We start from the raw sequence: 17,283 nt of genomic DNA, 5'->3' as shown, positions 1-17,283 counted from the left end.
CCTTTATTCCAAGGTAACATAATCATGCACGATGTTCTTCAGGAAATAGGCTGATAGTACCTTCCTTTTCTTCATAACCCAAGGCAGAGTGTGAGAGAGGGTCCATGCTCATTTCATTTCGTCATGAAAAATATCTACTCACAAAATAGGTTCGCATGACTACTCCAAAGATAGCTGTAGAATTCTCAAGTCAGTCTTCAATTCCATGATGTGGGAATATGATTTTAAGTTATCACTTTCATATCTGTAAATTAAGTTCAACATAAGAAAGTGTGCCAAATCCCTTGCCTTGTGAGTTTTCCAAAATACCCATTTCTCTAGGAATAAGCAAATCAAATCCTTTACGGGGACCAAAGTATCAGTAGTGTTTATATGGAATTCAGTGTTAGTCATAAGCACGTCGTCGGCTCCATCATATCCGATGCACTGATGCTGGGATTTTTCCCAAAGATGAAATGAAAGAAGGTCAGTTTCTTTCCACACATAAAAATACAGTATGTGTATCTTAGGCCCTACACCACAATTAAGCTGCCCAGATGCCATGTAGTACAGTAGACTCGCTGTACCATACCATTCTTCCAAAAAGAAGTATGTCCCCTAACCATTTTTCTTGAAACACACAGTCCTGTTGATCTTTCTTGCATTCTCCTACTAGTTTGAAAACTGGGTTTAGAGAGTAAAGAGTTTCCCATTGAACTCTTTGCTGTAAGAAAAGTAAGAGCACAAATACGATTGTAAGTGGCAAGTGACCAGTAGCTGGTGGGAGGGCCACGGCAGGTGGTGGTGGGCTGGCCACGTGCACCAGGAGCTGTTCTAGCCGAGAAGGGGCAGCTGCTGATCTGCACCAGTCACTGCCGTCCAGCGACGCAGGCCGGTGCTGTTGGAGCCTTGGACCTTTTAACAGACTCTCAAAACTGGGACTTACCGTCAGACGTTTTAATGTTTAAGTGTTAGTATCTAATGCAGAACTTTTGAAAACACTATGTGAAGAGAGAAAATACAGCTTGCCTGATAGAATTTGCAAGTTGCTACTTGGCAGCCGCTACTCCAGAACGTGTTGTTTTATTGCTGTTTGTTTTTACTGTTTTGTTCCTGGGCTATCAGGTGCTTATAAAATGGAATTTAATACGTTTTCATCTCTTTAAGTATTCCAGATTAGTGCATAATGCATAAATATTCTCTGTTCCTCAAGACTTCTAAAGAATTTGCCTATAAACACATTTTGTCTGAAACTAATTTTTGAAGTATATTTATAACTTTCATAATTTCTTTTTATTGCTTCAATTTTGAATTAAAGTATTTTATAGACCTATTGCATACTGATCTTAAACTTTTAACATACAACTTTGCATAATGTTCTTGTAATTTTTAATTTTACATAGCTTTTGATATTAAAATTTTAAAGTATAAAGAAGTTATTTAAATTAAAACTGGCCGATTTTTCCTTCTTTTTATTTATTCATCTTTTTCTTTCTGAGTTTATCTATTTTTTTCCTTCCCTAGGTTTTGTAGATATTTGTTTTATTTTTTTTGCTCCAACTCCTGGCACTACAACCCCACAAAACTTTCTTAGATTTTTTTTTTTCAGGTGATATATTTCTCTTTTCTAATTGTTTTATTTCTGGTTTGCACTTTATTTCTTCCAGTCTTTCCAGGATACTTTCATTATTTTTATAAATGTTTATATTGAACATTAATTAATTTATTTCATTTTTTCCCTAACCAAAAAATTAACTACCATTTTACTCATTAGCAGCTTGGTTTTATTCCACAGGCTCTGATACATTTTATTATTTTCTTTATTTTCAGAATAATCTATAATATTTTCAATTTTCCTCTTTAAGTTTGCAAAAGAAATCTCAGACTAAAGAGTAAATATTTAAAGAATTTATTAAAATTAAAATTTTCTGGTTACTGTCAGCATTAATAATGACACACTATTAGTACTTTTTTACCCTTTAAATGAGAATACCAAAAAACAAGATTTTCCAGGGTTTTTTTTTTGTTTTTTGTTTTAACACAGCACCACTTATTGCTTATTTTTTTTTTTTTTTTTTTTTTTTTTTTTTTTTTTTAAGATTTATTTATTGATTGATTGCTATGTTACTGTGCTAGGGCTCTCTCCAGTCGCAGCAAGCGGGGGCCACTCTTCATCGCGGTGCGCGGGGCCTCTCACTATCATGGCCTCCCCCGTTGTGGAGCACAGGCTCCAGACGCGCAGGCTCAGCAATTGTGGCCCACAGGCCCAGCCGCTCCGCAGCATGTGGGATCTTCCCAGACCAGGGCTCGAACCCGTGTCCCCTGCACTAGCAGGCAGACTCTCAACCACTGTGCCACCAGGGAAGCCCCACTTATTGCTTATTTATAAAGCATTTTGATGTTGACTATAGGAAGTTCGTGAAAAGGCATAACCTCCATTTTTATTCTCATGGTATTTACGTGGGATCAGACATTTTAGAGCAGACTTTCCTTTTAACTTACCTCCAAAGCAGACTTTTGGGGGAACTCTGCCGAGGCAAACCTGCTTTTCTTTATTCTTTGTAGCCCTGAGTTGATGTTCCTCATGCCCTTACCTGCGGAGGAACGTGGTCTCCCTCCTCGTTTCACGGCTGATGTGAGCGGGGCCTCATTTTCATCAGTTGCTCATCTTCTCCACCACATGGAGCTTTGAGAACATCCATATATAGACTGAAATAAGTAGTGATTATTGATGATTTCCCCCCTTGAGAGAACATATTCAATATTCTGCATACCCATGGAGTTACAAGTGTTAAACGTATTAATTAAGGAGGAAATTAAAATATTTAGAAAGGAGCAATTTTATTCAGCTTTATTGAGGTATAATTGATAAATAAAATTGTAAGGTATTTAAAGTATACAACATGAGATTTAGTATATGTATTGTGCAGGGATTATTACCATCAAGTTAATTAACACATCTATCACCTTATATATTAACCTTTTCTGCAGGAGGTGAAAACACTTGAGTTGTACTCTCTTAGCAGATCTCAAATATACTACACAATATTATCAACTGTAATCACCATGTTATACATTAGCTCCTCAGACCTTATTCATCTTATAACTAAAAGTTTGTATGTACCCTTTTACCATCCCCTCCCTATTTTCCCCACCCCCTCAACCCCAACCATTTTTCTGCTTTCTGTTTCTATGAGTTGTTTTGTTTGTTTTGTTTTAATTTAGACTCCACGTATAAGTGATACCATGCAGTTTTTGTCTCTCTGTCTGGTTCATTTCACTTAGCATAATGCCCTCCAGGTTCTTTCATGTTGTTACAAATGGCAGGACTTCCTTCTTTAAACTGAATAATATTGCATTGTATATCTGTACCACATCTTCTTTATCCATTCATCCACTGACACACACTTATCTTTCCATAGTATGTTTCCAAATACCTTGGCTATTGTGAATAATGCTGCAGTGAACATGAGAGTACAGATATCTCTATGAGATAGTGATTTTGTTTCCTTTGTGTATATACTCAGAAGTGGGATTGCTGGATCATAAGGTAATTCTACTTTTAATTTCATGACGAGTTTCCATACTGTTTTCCATAGTGGCTATACCAGTTTACATTCCCAGCAGTGTATAAGTGTTCTCCTTTCTCTCCATCTTCACCAGTATTTGTTATCTCTTGTCCTTTTAGTAATAGACGTCCTAACAGGAATGAGGTGATGTCTCATTGTGATCTTTATTTCCATTTCCCTAATGATTAGTGATGTTGTGCACCCTTTCAGGTACCTTCGGCTACTTGTAAGTCTTCTTTGGAAAAATGTCTATTCAGGTCCCTTGCTCATTTTTAAATTGTGTTATTTGGTTTTTTTGCTATTGAGTTAATGAGATTCTTGTGTATTTCGGATATTCACCCCTTTTTAGATATATGATTTACAAATATTTTCTCTCATTCAATAGGTTGCCATTTCATTTTGTTGATGGTTTCCTTTGCTGTGCATGCTTTTTAGTTTGATAAGTCCCACTTGTTTGTTTTTGCTTTCCTTTGCTTTGGGTGTCAAATCCAAAAAGCATTGCCAAGACCATTGTCAAGGAGCTTACCCCTTATGTTTTCTTCTAGGAGTTTTTTTGTTTTAGGTTTTACTCCAAGTCTTTAATCCACTTTGAGTTGATTTTTATGTGTGGTGTAAGACAGTGGTCCAGTTTCATTCTTTTGCATGTAGATATCCAGTTTTCCCCACCCCATTTATTAAGGAGACTCTTCTTTCTTTGTTGTATATTCTTGGCTCCTTTATTGAAAATTAATTGTATATGTGTGGGTTTATTTTCTGGGCTCTCTGTTCTGTTCCATTGATCTATTTGACTTGTTTTATGCAAATACCATACTGTTTTGATTACTACAGCTTGTAATATAGTTTGAAATCAGGAAGTGTGATGCCTCCAGCTTTGCTCTTCTTTCTCAAGATTGTTTTGGCTATTTGGGGTCTCTTGTGGTTCCACACAAATTTCAGGATTGTTTTTTCTATTTCTATGAAAAATGCCATTGGAATTTTGATAGGGATTACATTGAATATTTGGGGTAGTAAGGACATTTTGGCAATATTAATTCTTCCAATCCATAAAGCTGGAATATCTTTCCATGTATTTGTGTCTTCAGTTTCTTTCATCAAAGTCTTGCAGTTTTCAGGGTACAGATATTTCACCTTCTGGGTTAAATTTATTTAAGTATTTTATTCTTTTTGATAGTCCTGTAAATGGGATTGTCTTCTTAATTTCTTCATCCAATAATTTGTAGTGTATAGAAAGTAATTTAAAGTAATTTTTGATAGGTATGACTTTACTACTGCCATTTTGTTAATCATTTTCTGTCTGTTTTGTAGTTCATTTCTTTCTTTCCTGTCCTCTTCTTTCATGATTTGATGACTTTCTATAGTGGTTTGCTTTAATTCTTTTCTCTTTACCTTTTGTGTATCTACTACAGATTTTTGTTTTGTGGTTACCATGAGGCTTATATAAAACATCTTATACAGTTAAAATAGCCTATTTTAAGCTGACAACAACTTAACTTCAAACGCATACAAAAGCTCTACATTTTTACACTCCTTCTCCCCACATTTTATGTTTTTGATGTCACAGTTTACATCTTTTGTGTATCCATTAACAAGTTATTGTAATTACAGTTACTTTTAATGCCTTTGTCTTTTAACCTTTGTACTAAGGTTATAAGTGATTTACCCACTACCATTACAATATTGGAGTATTCTGAATCTAACTATATTTATCTTTACCAGTGAGTTTTATACTTTTATATGTTTTCATGTTGTTAATTAGCGTTTTGTTTAAACTCGAACAACTCCATTTGACATCTTCTGTCAGACCAGTCTAGTAGTGGTGAACTCCTTCAGCTTTTGTTTGTGTGAAAACACTCATCTCTCCTTCAGTTTTGGAGAGCAGCTTTGCTGAATTGGGTATTCTTGGCTGATGGTTTTTTTCTTACGGCACTTTGAATATCTCCCTTCTGTCTTGCAAGATTTCTGTTGCAAGACCCACTTATAGTTTTAAGGGTGTTCCCTTGTATCTAACAAGTTGCTTTTCTCTTGCTGCTTTTAAGACTTTCTGTCTTTAACTTTTGGCAATTTAATTATGATGTGTCTCAGTGTGGGTCACTTTAGATTCATCTTATTTGGTACTTTTTGGGCTTACTGGATCTGGCTGTTTCTTTTCCCAGATTAGGGAAGTTTTCAGCCGTAATTTCTTTAAGTTTTCTGGCCACCCCCCCTCCCCCACTTCTCCTTCTGAGACCCTTATATTGCATATATTGGTCCACTTACTGGTGTTCTGTAAGTCCCTGAATGCACCTTCATTCTTTTTCCTTTTTGCTCCTCTGAATAAATTCCTCTGCCCTGTCTTCAAATTCACTGACCCTTTCTTTCACTTTATTTAGTGTGCTGTTGAAACCCTCTCTTGAGTTTTTAAGTTCAGTTATTGTATTCGTCAGCTCTATGATTTCTCTTTGGTACTTTATATTTTCTATCTCTTTGTTGAAATTCATACTTTGTTCATGCATTACTCTCCTGACTTCATTGAACATCTTTATTACTGTTGTTTTTAACTCTATCAAGTAAATCACTTATCTTTGTTTCATTAAGATCAGTTTCTGGAAATTTATCTTGTTATTTTGTTTGGAACATATTTTTCTGTATCTGCATTTTCCTAGACTCTCTGTGTTGGTTTCTGGGCTTTACATAAAACTGCTACCTAGGGCTTCCCTGGTGGCGCAGTGGTTGAGAATCTGCCTGCTAATGCAGGGGACACGGGTTCGAGCCCTGGTCTGGGAAGATCCCACATGCCACGGAGCAACTGGGCCCGTGAGCCACAATTGCTGAGCCTGCGCGTCTGGAGCCTGTGCCCCGCAACGGGAGGGGCCGCGATAGAGAAAGGCCCGCGCACCGCGATGAAGAGCGGTCCCCGCACCGCGATGAAGAGTGGCCCCCGCTTGCCGCAACTGGAGAAAGCCCTCGCACGAACCGAAGACCCAATACAGACAAAAATAATAAACAAATAAATAAATAAATAAATAAAAGAAAATCCTTTAAAAAAAAAAAAAAAAAAAACTGCTACCTCAAAAAAACAAAAAACAAAAAACTGCTACCTCTTCCAGTTTTGACAGACTGGTCTTGTGTAGGAGATGAACCTTGTCAGTCAGCCCTACCTGAGTTCCTGGTAGCTTCTCAAAATTTTGTGCCCGTCTAAGCTGCCATTTGTGTTCTTAGTGGCTCTCAGTATTTGAGGGTGTGCCAAGACCATCATGAGTGATGATGATTAAAAAAAGAGGAAGATCAAAGGCAGCACCTAGATACAGGCTAATTAGAAACTGGACCCTCAGGCAGCAGCAGCTGGGAAAGCATGCAGTCACACCCTTCCAGGGAGAAGCTGAGAGATGGGCATGCTTGCCTTTTCCCTCTGTGCTGAGCCCTGGTGTATAGCCACAGGGCAGGAGTTGCTCCTTTGCCCGTTTAAAAACTGCTTCTCTGTTTGCTGTCATCCTATGGGACTCATGAATGCAAGCCCTGTTGGCTCTCAGAGCTAGAGATCTGGGGGCCCATCCTTTGGGTGGCAGCTATAAAAGTTGGGGCACTAGATGTGTGGGCAGGCTCATAAAGGGACAATTTTATATGGAGTTTTTGTGCGTATTTAATCAGGTGGTACCTAGAGCTTAAAACGTAGTTGTATAAAAAACATCTTGTTCCTCAAGAAAATTATTATTCCACAGTGAAGACAAAATCTATGGCATAGTTTTCACATAGAGAGATTGCCACTGTTTATTTTGTCACAGAAATGCTGTGATTTATGTAAACACTTCTTTTAGATAATGCTTGAACAGTACAAAATATTAAGTACAATATTTCCTATACAAATGAGTATTTATGGTTAAGCCTCATGTGCCCAGTATTCCTCATGAGCCACATATATGTTATTATATTATATTTTCTAATATGTGGTGAGATCTCCTCATTTTAAACTTTGTTGCTATGGGTAAACAGTACATTAAATATTTATAATGTATTAAATACATATTTATATGTATATATCGATATGGTAAGTATAACATAAAATAATATGTTAAAGTAGGGCTTCTTATATTTTACCTTTTCATGTGATGAAGCTTACTCGTCCTGTTACACTTAATTTTGAGAAACAATCATTGTTCTAAAAGTAAAAAACTGAAAATTATTTTTATTTTCTAGGTTGTCCTTTGTGGAGGGTCTTCTCGAATCCCAAGGCTACAGCAGATGATTAAAGATCTTTTCCCAGCTGTTGAGCTTCTCAATTCTATCCCTCCTGATGAAGTTATCCCTATTGGTGCAGCTATGGAAGCAGGAATCCTTATTGGGAAAGAAAACCTTTTAGTGGAGGACACTCTTAAGATAGAGTGTTCAGCCAAAGATATTTTAGTTAAGGTATGTTGAGCTTTTCTTTACTTTTCCATAGTAGTATAAATTTATTGCCACAGGTTTACATACGTACTGTTTTTAAAATAAAACTTTGTGTACTGGTAAAAATTTTAAATTTCAAGTTATAAATTTACTTTTAATGAGTTTCTGATATTCTTTTAGTTAGTAATAATCTAATATGTTAATTTCTTAATTAACTGTGTTTTTAAGCTTAAGATTCTAATACAAGTAGAGAGGTGTATGTTTCAATTTATTTTTAAATAAAGTGGGTCGGGATTAAGGATCATTTCTATTGTCTTCCCTTTGCTGCTGTGTAGTTTCCAGATTATCAACAAGGAATATATATTAATTTATAATAGGAGTGATTTTTTATAATTGTAATGATATCAAAGGATGTGCATATTATTTTCCTGCTTATTAGGGAGTCGATGAATCAGGAGCCAACAGTTTCAAAGTACTATTTCCGTCAGGGACTCCTTTGCCAGCTCGAAGACAACACACATTACAGGCTCCTGGAAGTATATCCTCAGTGTGTCTTGAACTCTATGAGTCTGAGGGGAAAAACTCTGCAAAAGAGGAAAACAAGTTTGCACAGGTGACTACATCAGATTGGACTATGAATTAATCACTTGAAACTGTTTAGCTTTTCCTTCTGGATTAGACTCAGTTTAATATCAATTAATATAATATGCATATAGGACATTTAACACATTTTTATGAATGGATTACTTGTACTTATTTATTTTTGAAAGAGAGAAGAAATAGGCAATTTCAATTTGAAGGAGTTAGAGGAAAATAAAGTACAATTGTATTTCTGCTGCTTCTCTTTGTGCTCTTAACCCTCCTTGGTAATGAGGTCAGTGGCAGGGGAAATGGCATTTCTTTGTTTGCTAAATGCCAGGTGTGCTGTACGAGGCAATTTACAAACATAATCTCAAAATGCTGTGAGATAGACATTATTATGTGTATTTTATAGATGGTTAAGAAACAGGCTCATGGTAGTAAATACCTTGTTATTTTCTTGACTGAGCTGAGATTTAGCCTCAGGTTATTTTTACTCCTGGGCCCATGCTCTTGCCATTATACCATGCTGCCTCTGACATAGGATAAGTTTGTTTTTTCAAATACCACATGCATATATCAGAGGATATGGTCCTCCACATCCTTTAAAAGAATGAGGTGGAGCCATGTTATTTGCTTAGAAACATGCCCAAGAAATATAGTTTCATTAAAGCACGCACACAAGGGCTGCAGAACTGTAATTTACAGCATGGTACCATTGTGTTTAAGTAAAACGATTGAGAGCGTGGGTGTGTGTGAAGGAGGTGGTGTTTGGGTAGGTGTGTGTGTTTAGATATCCACGCGTGGATACAGAAAGTAACTATAGGTATTTGAACTGTATTGAGGAAACTTAACAGTGGGTAGATGTGAAGGAACAAAGAAGGTTTTTTTACTTTTTAACACTTTATACTGAATTTTTTACAAACAGCACAGAACATGAGCATTAATTACTTTTACAGTAAAAATAAAACAAATGTAGGTAACAAAAGAGAATATATAGTATCTTAACTTTATATCTGTTTTCTAATTTCAACAAAAGAATAATGAAAACACACACACATCATATGTCTGGGCTCCACCTCAGACTTAACATCTTAGGATCTACTGGAGAAGGGCCCTTTCAACTAGTAAAGGTTTCAAAGCTCCGCCAGATGTTTCTGTGGTATATCACTATAAAAGCATTTTCCTGTGCACCAGATTTCTAAACTCAGGTGGAAGCCTTAGTATTCCTCTCTGGTACATTTCTTACCTTTCCTCTCCACATACTACTCTTGAGACGCTACAGCTACTGTCACTACATCCTAACTTACAGATGCTGGAAAGAGAAAAATTAGTCACATAATACTGTATTTGGAAGAGAATCTTCTAGAGATTCCATCTGTTCTAACCTCCTCATTTTACAAATGAGTAGACTTAGTACTTACCTAAGGTCATAAAACTTGATTTTGGCAAAATCTGAAAAGTCACTTTCAAACTTGGTCTATTGGTATACCTTTCTTTAGGAAACCAAGGAATTTTATAGTAAATTCATTAGTATCTCTTACTTACAAATGTAGTCTTAGCTGCACAAAAGAATTTGACATGTATTTCTTTTAAATAGGTTTTCCAAGTGCATTTAAAATATTTGAATTTTTAAAAATATATATAAAAGGCTTACCAAAATGTAATTTACATGTTACTGTAATGGTGCAGTTACCCAAAAGAAAAGCAGTCTTTATTTTGTTTTCTTTCTTTTTTTTTTTTTAGTCTTTATTTACTGAGACAAACAGTACTTCATATAAATAATCATCTTAATCTAGGACATGACATTTAAAAGGGACAAATATATTAGTTATCTTACATGCCCTCTTTTTAGAGGAGACATGTCAGTTAAGAAAGCTTAATTCTATTTTCCAAATTATGATAAATGGTAGGAGAATTGAAAACGGCCCTGTTTTAAAAGGTTCATTTCAGTAATGAGTAAGATTTAGTCCATTGGAATAATTGATGCATCAGTTTATTAATATGTCAAAGTACTAAATCATCTTTGTATTATTTTTGCCTAAACAGGTTGTACTCCAGGATTTAGATAAAAAAGAAAATGGATTACGTGACATATTAGCTGTTCTTACTATGAAAAGGTAAAAAATTAAACTACTTCTGATGTTAAGAAAATTCGCTTTGAGACTTGACCTTTTTTATTAGTTTATTGATTCTTAACCTGTTGTCATTCTGGGAAAATCATTTATTAAAAACTTATAAAGATCTTATCAGTAACTTAAATTTTTGCCCTGTAAAATTACTATATTTACAAAGAAAAGTATATCTCAGGTCATTTGCATTCTGAATTTTTTATGAACTCTTTGATTATTATGGGTGTAGTCAACCTAAAAAACTGGTCCATGCAAGTTTGAGATATAATTTTCATCAACTTTAAATATAATTTTCTGAGATTTACATAATTGATTTTTTTGTCCTATGAAAGGGTAAGTTTATTTCAGTATTGCAACAGGAAATCTGTAAGAAATAAATTACTAATTAAATCCAGCTATTATCATTTCCTTAACAGCAGTCCATCCGTAATACTATGTGTTACAAGTAAATCAGTTCCAAATTAACATTAAGGACAATTCATTCCATAAACCATAATTAGCCAAAACGTAGAATTCATTAGGGTAGGTCTGCCATGGCCTGGGCTTGAAAACAGCTTGATACTTCTTGAACTTGCATAAAGTTTTCAACTTAAGGTATTTATCATCATGGGTTCTCAAGGAATACAACTTTCATCACAGTGATCTAGGAGGAAATTTTTAAGAACAACTACCTAATTGTGGCATACGGTTCTGAATGTAAAGACATAAAGTTTTGTCTCTTCTTTATCTCTTAACACTCTTCTTTCAAAAAGTAAAATGATCTCTTGTTTACTCAAAGTCCTCAAGTAATTTCTTAAGGACTATCTGTTTTTTTTTTTTTTTTTTTTAAAGTTTTACTTGATTTTATTTATTTATTTATTTATTTTTGGCTGTGTTGGGTCTTCGGTTCGTACGAGGGCTTTCTCCAGTTGCGGCAAGCGGGGGCCACTCTTCATCGCGGTGCGGGGACCGCTCTTCATCGCGGTGCGCGGGCCTTTCTCCATCGCGGCCCCTCCCGTCGCGGGGCACAGGCTCCAGACGCGCAGGCTCAGCAATTGTGGCTCACGGGCCCAGCCGCTCCGCGGCATGTGGGATCCTCCCAGACCAGGGCTCGAACCCGTGTCCCCTGCATTAGCAGGCAGACTCCCAACCACTGCGCCACCAGGGAAGCCCAGGACTATCTGTTTTTATAAATTGAGCTTATGAATTGTTATTTATTTTTTGTTTGCTTAGGGATGGATCTTTACACGTGACATGCACGGATCAAGAGACCGGAAAATGTGAGGCAATCACTATTGAGGTGGCATCTTAGTGTTTTAGAGAAACCACGAATTTTTTAGAACTAAAATATCAACATTATTTGTTTTGTTTATAAATGATGTTTATATTAAAATACTTTTTTGAATGAACTGTATGATTTATGTTTCTATTTTAACTACAGTATATTGGTAAGTGTTACAACCTTTTTTTTTGTTTTCCATTAAAGATTTCCTTTATTGGTGAGAAATACAAGGAACTTTTTCTACCATGGAGCTATTTAGAATTAAATTGTTTGAGTGGATTGAAGGAAACTTTACCAGAAATTTTAAAATTTTTTCTGTCTTTGGAACTTCTGATTTTAAGAAGTCGTTTGTTAATTCTTAATAGATATCTAAGAACAATTTAAAAGTCTTTGGTATTAAATGAAAAAAAATTGCAGAGCCATATGCAAAGTAAGGTACCATTTTTGCTTAAAAGAAAAAACGAAACTCATAAACTCAATAATTGTTTATAAATATGCATGTGACATATGTAGAGAAAAGTATAGAAGACTAAACACCAGACCCTTTTAACAGTGGCTTCTTTTGTGGAGGGAAATAGGGGGGAGGCACTTTTTCTTTTTACAATTATGTTAAGTTTGATTTTTCCCCCTAACAGATATGTTTCTCATTTGCAATTGAAAGATTTTTTTATTTTGAAGAGAGGGCTAGCCACATTCTGTTCACCAGAAAACTTTGACTAGTGCATTGAGAATACTCAGTGGGTTACTAAGGAAAAAGATTATTCTCTTTGTAAAACAAGACAAGTAATCTGCCTGTATTGAGGGGAGAGCTTGAAGGTGAGCCGTGCGCATCAGACTCTAGATTTTATTACCAAGAGAGGATTTCCATTCATTTCTCTCCTTGGTTCCCAGCAGACTGAGAAGAAATATCTTTACTCAGTAAAATTTTTAAACTGTGCTGTTTTCCACCTGTTCAAGCTTTGGGATGTGCTTTATTATTATAGTTGCTTTTTATGGAGTTAGATGGCAGTAATCTTCTATTTCTAAAGATACAGAAACCAAACTTAAATTTTTTATTATTATTCTGCATCAAATTATTGACAGAAACACAAGGAAAATTCAGGTGTGAGTCTAAGTCCACAAAGAGGCAGCCTCAAAGGTATATCCTTTTGACTAAGGCTGAGTACTTAGTTATCTTTTATGATCTTTTCCCAAGTTACAAAAACTTTGAAATAAAATAATTATATATAAGCCATTAAGTGTTTTCAGAAAATAGGAAAATACCAGCTGAATTAGTTGAACTGCTGCTTTGGAAAAGTGCTGTAGGATTTTATTTTGTAGTTATTGTTAGCTCTTTAGACCAGGGGTTAGCAAACTATTGGCAATGTGTCTGTCCTACCCCACACCTATCTTTGTAAATAAAATTTTACTAGAACGTAGCCACACTCAATCGTGTATGTGTTGTTTGTGGTTGTTTGCCACTCTAATGGCAACGTTGAATGGTTGCAACTGACTGCGTAACCCACAGAGCTTTAAATATTTATTGTCTGGCCCTTTACAGGAAAGTTTGTCAACCCCTGAAACAGATTATCAAAACTTATAGAATAAAATATCATAAGGATTTATTCAAGAGTTCTCTTTCCTTCCATATCCAGGTAATAATTTACTTATTTGACTGCTTATTTACTTATTTCTCCACTGGATTATTAAGCACTGTGAAAGCAAGAGACTCTTAAGTTTTAGGCATCATCATGTCCTAGCCCCTAGAATAATCCCTGAACGTCGGTGTGCAGTAAATGTCTATTGAATAAGTGAATTACATGGAAGAAAAAATAACAATGTCATCTTTGTATCCTACAGGACAATGGCCAGTAAGTACAACTTTTGCATGTTTTATGGTCTGTTTAGAAATAGAGTAGAAAAAGAAAGGAATACCACTGCTTCTTTATTGGTCATCTTTGCACGTTTTTTTTCCCCCAAACATACCAAATTTGAAATTGTCATCAAAAGTGCTCTGTTGTTCAGTGAAATATAAAGTTGATCCTTGAACAACTTGGGGATTGGGGTGCCGACCCTCCACGCAGTTGAAAGTCCACACATAGCTTTACAGTCAGCCCTCCATATCTGTGGTTCCACGTCCATAGATTTAACCAACTGCGGAGCTCTTGTAGTACCTATTTATTAAAAAATCCGCCTGTTAGTGGACCTGCACAGTTCCAACCTGTGTTGCTCAAGTCAACTGTACTCCCAAGTTTTCTTGTATCCATAAATAACAAGTTTTCTTTTTTTTCTTCTGAATTTATGGAAGATTTGCCAATTAAATTTTCTAGTGTTTTTTTTTTAAGGTGGGAATACCTTTAACATTTTTCTGATTATACATGTTCATTATAAAACTAAAGTTTAAAAAGAAGATAATATAAAACATCCTATATTCTACCACCCAGAGTAACAACTGTTAAGATATTTTTGGTGAGTATCTTGATAATCTTTTCAATCACTTGCTGATTATCTTTGCAGTGTCTCATATATGTTTAAAAACCTGAGTGCTTTTACCAGCAGAATGTTATGTCAAATTATAATTTTGCCTATTTACATATCTGACATTGTCTAAAGGACAGAGCCAAATATAAATACAGAAAGAAATGCCTGTATACAATATGATATATAATAATATATAATATATTCACAGTATATGTAATGCTATGAAAGTTTTGGGAAGCCACAAAATATTTCATTGCAAAGAGTTTTTAAAGATTGAGGGACTTCCCTCGTGGCGCAGTGGTTAAGAATCCGCCTGCCAATGCAGGGGACACGGGTTCGAGCTTCCCACATGCCGCGGAGCAACTAAGCCTGTGCACCACAACTACTGAGGCTGCGCTCTAGAGCCCATGAGCCACAACTGCTGAGCCCACATGCCACAACTACTGAAGCCCGTGCGACTAGAGCCCGTGCTCTGCAACAAGAGAAGCCACTGCAATGAGAAGCCCACACACCGCAACGAAGAGTAGCTCCCGCTCACCACAACTAGAGAAAGCCCGCATGCAACAACGAAGACCCAGTGCAGCCAAAAAATTAATTAACTAATTAATTAATTTTCTTAAATTAAAAAAAGAAAGATTGAAAAAAAGTATCAGAGCACAAAACAAGTCCTATAGGAAAATGCCAGGATTTCTAAAATAACTGCGAGTGCCCATGTAACATTTATAATAATACTGCTGTTAATTTGCTTTAATTCATTTCTCCTTTTTAAATTGTGTTTTTACCACATGAGTAGTTGCAATAGAGAGAGTAATGTGGCATGTATGATTTCTGTGTTCTACTTTTTTTGTTTGTTTGTTTTTGGCTGCGCTGCGTGGCTTGCGGGATCTTAGTTCCTGAACAGGGACTGAACCCCCAGGCCCTTGGCAGTGAAAGCCCAGAGTACTAACCACTGGACCGCCGGGAGTTCCCTATTTCTGTGTTCTAGATATGGAAATAGATTCAGAGAAGTTAAATAACTTCCCAAGGTCTCACAGCAAATAAATAGTGGATTTTGAAGTAATAGTCAGGTGCTTTTTTGGTAAACTTAAATTTTTTCTGATTGCTTACTATCCTAAGCACATTATGTGCCCTTTTTTTTTTTTCATTTAAATTCACATTTTCTGGTGTCCGTTCTACTATTCTTCTCTGCCTCTTGAAGAAGAAACTATTTAAATGGAAAAGGAGACATTCCATAGCCCTCCAGAAATATATTTTCAGTGGTCTTTATGAAAAAAAACTGGGATATGGAGGCATAATCCTGTATTTTTGTTTTTTTCTTGAGGACACTGGTGTATGTTTCTTAGTGCCTTTTTATTTCGCTCTTCATTTATAGCCAGGATTTACCAGACTTTTTAGTCTCTTGACTCCTTTACACTCTTAGAAATTAATAAGAACCTAACTTTTGTTTATATTTGTTATATACATTGTTATTTACCATGTAGAAATTAAAACCAAGGTATTTTTTAAATAATCATTTTTTTTTTAATTATTTATTTATTTATTGATTTTTGGCTGTGTTGGGTCTTCGTTGCTGCATGTGGGCTTTCTCTAGTTGCGGCGAGCGGGGGCTACTCTTCGTTGAGGTGCGCGGGCTTCTCATTGCGGTGGCTTCTCTCGTTATGGAGCACGGGCTCTAGGCGCGCGGGCTTCAGTAGTTGTGGCACGTGGGCTCAGTAGTTGTGGCTCACGGGCTCTAGAGCGCAGGCTCAGTAGTTGTGGCGCACGGGCCCAATTGCTCCGCGGCATGCGGGATCCTCCCGGACCAGGGCCCGAACCCGTGTCCCCTGCATTGGCAGGCAGACTCCCAACCACTGAGTCACCAGGAAAGTCCTAAATAATCATTTTTTAAATAAAAAAAGTTAATGTTAACATAACTAACATTTTTATGAAAAATCACTTTTCAAAAAAATTTAGTGGCAAGAGTGGTATTGTTTTATATTTTTCAAATCTCTTTAATGCCTGGCTTAAGAAGATTGCTCTATTCTGCTACCTGCTTCTTCATTCAATCTGTTTCAATATCTAAGTTGTGTAACCTCTGGAAAACTTCATATACTCGTGAGAGGAGAGTGAAGAAGGCAGATAACATCATTTTGGTATTATTGTGAAATAGTTTTGAACTTAAGAGCCCCCGGAAGGGTCTTAGGGTCCCTGTACCACACATTGAGAGTTGCTGCTCTAGACAGTAGACACAGTGATGCGTGTTGAAGACACAAGGCCTAATCTATCCTCTGGAATTAATGGGATCCAAAACCAGAAAAAGGAAACAACTGATTTACAAAAGAATCTAATACATTCATTCTATAAATTTGTAGTGAAACTGATCAAGACCCAAAAAACAGACAAGATAACTGCAAGTTTTGATGAGTGCACTTAAGAGTGCAAAGGAGAGAGAATAGAAGACCAAAGATATCCCCTTTAGACAGGGTGACCAGGAGAGGCCTCTGAAGAAGTGACATTTAAGCTGAGACCCAGCCACGTGAAGAGAGAGAGTCCTCCGAACTAGGAAGTAATTTAGAGCTGCCTTAAGTTATTTATTTCCTTGTTTATTATCTGCTCCTCCCACAAGGATAAAAGCTCTCTGAGGAGAGGGTCTGTTTCTTCGTTGTCCATTGTTATATTCCCAGCACCTCGTACAGTACCTGGCACATAGATGCACAATACAGATTTCTGAAGGAGTGAAACAAGTCCTAGAGAACAGTAAGCAGAGGGAGAGGGGCACAAAGTAAGGTTCAGGGGGCAGTCCCACAAGGCTGTGTGGGCCATCAGAAGGTTAGGATTGTATTCTAGGCACATTGGGAATTTAAAACAGAAGGAGGACATGTTCCACTTAGGTTTAAGGCTACTTTTTCAGCTGTATGGAAGACGGGCTGGAGGGGAGCAATAGTGGAGTGACACCGCATAG

At 36.4% G+C, this 17,283-nt stretch overlaps 1 protein-coding gene across 2 annotated transcripts in view; it reads left to right on the top strand.

The window, feature by feature from the left end:
* Nucleotides 1-13,306, top strand: part of HSPA14 (heat shock protein family A (Hsp70) member 14) — a 36,689-nt gene extending 23,383 nt beyond the window's left edge. For both annotated transcript variants that reach the window (XM_007196440.3, XM_057543143.1), the window contains exons 11-14: nt 7,722-7,934; nt 8,350-8,523; nt 10,539-10,609; nt 11,834-13,306. In XM_007196440.3, coding sequence (XP_007196502.2) covers nt 7,722-7,934; nt 8,350-8,523; nt 10,539-10,609; nt 11,834-11,912 — 537 coding nt within the window. In that variant the 3' untranslated portion in view covers nt 11,913-13,306. The remainder of the gene's footprint in view (nt 1-7,721; nt 7,935-8,349; nt 8,524-10,538; nt 10,610-11,833) is intronic.
* The last annotated feature ends 3,977 nt before the right edge of the window (nt 13,307-17,283 follow it).

The sequence above is a fragment of the Balaenoptera acutorostrata genome, chromosome 3, assembly GCF_949987535.1.
Source record: "Balaenoptera acutorostrata chromosome 3, mBalAcu1.1, whole genome shotgun sequence".
Taxonomy (NCBI): domain Eukaryota; kingdom Metazoa; phylum Chordata; class Mammalia; order Artiodactyla; family Balaenopteridae; genus Balaenoptera; species Balaenoptera acutorostrata.
The sequence above is the reverse complement of the archived record's forward strand: the minus strand, read 5'-3'. Positions and strand labels throughout refer to the sequence as shown.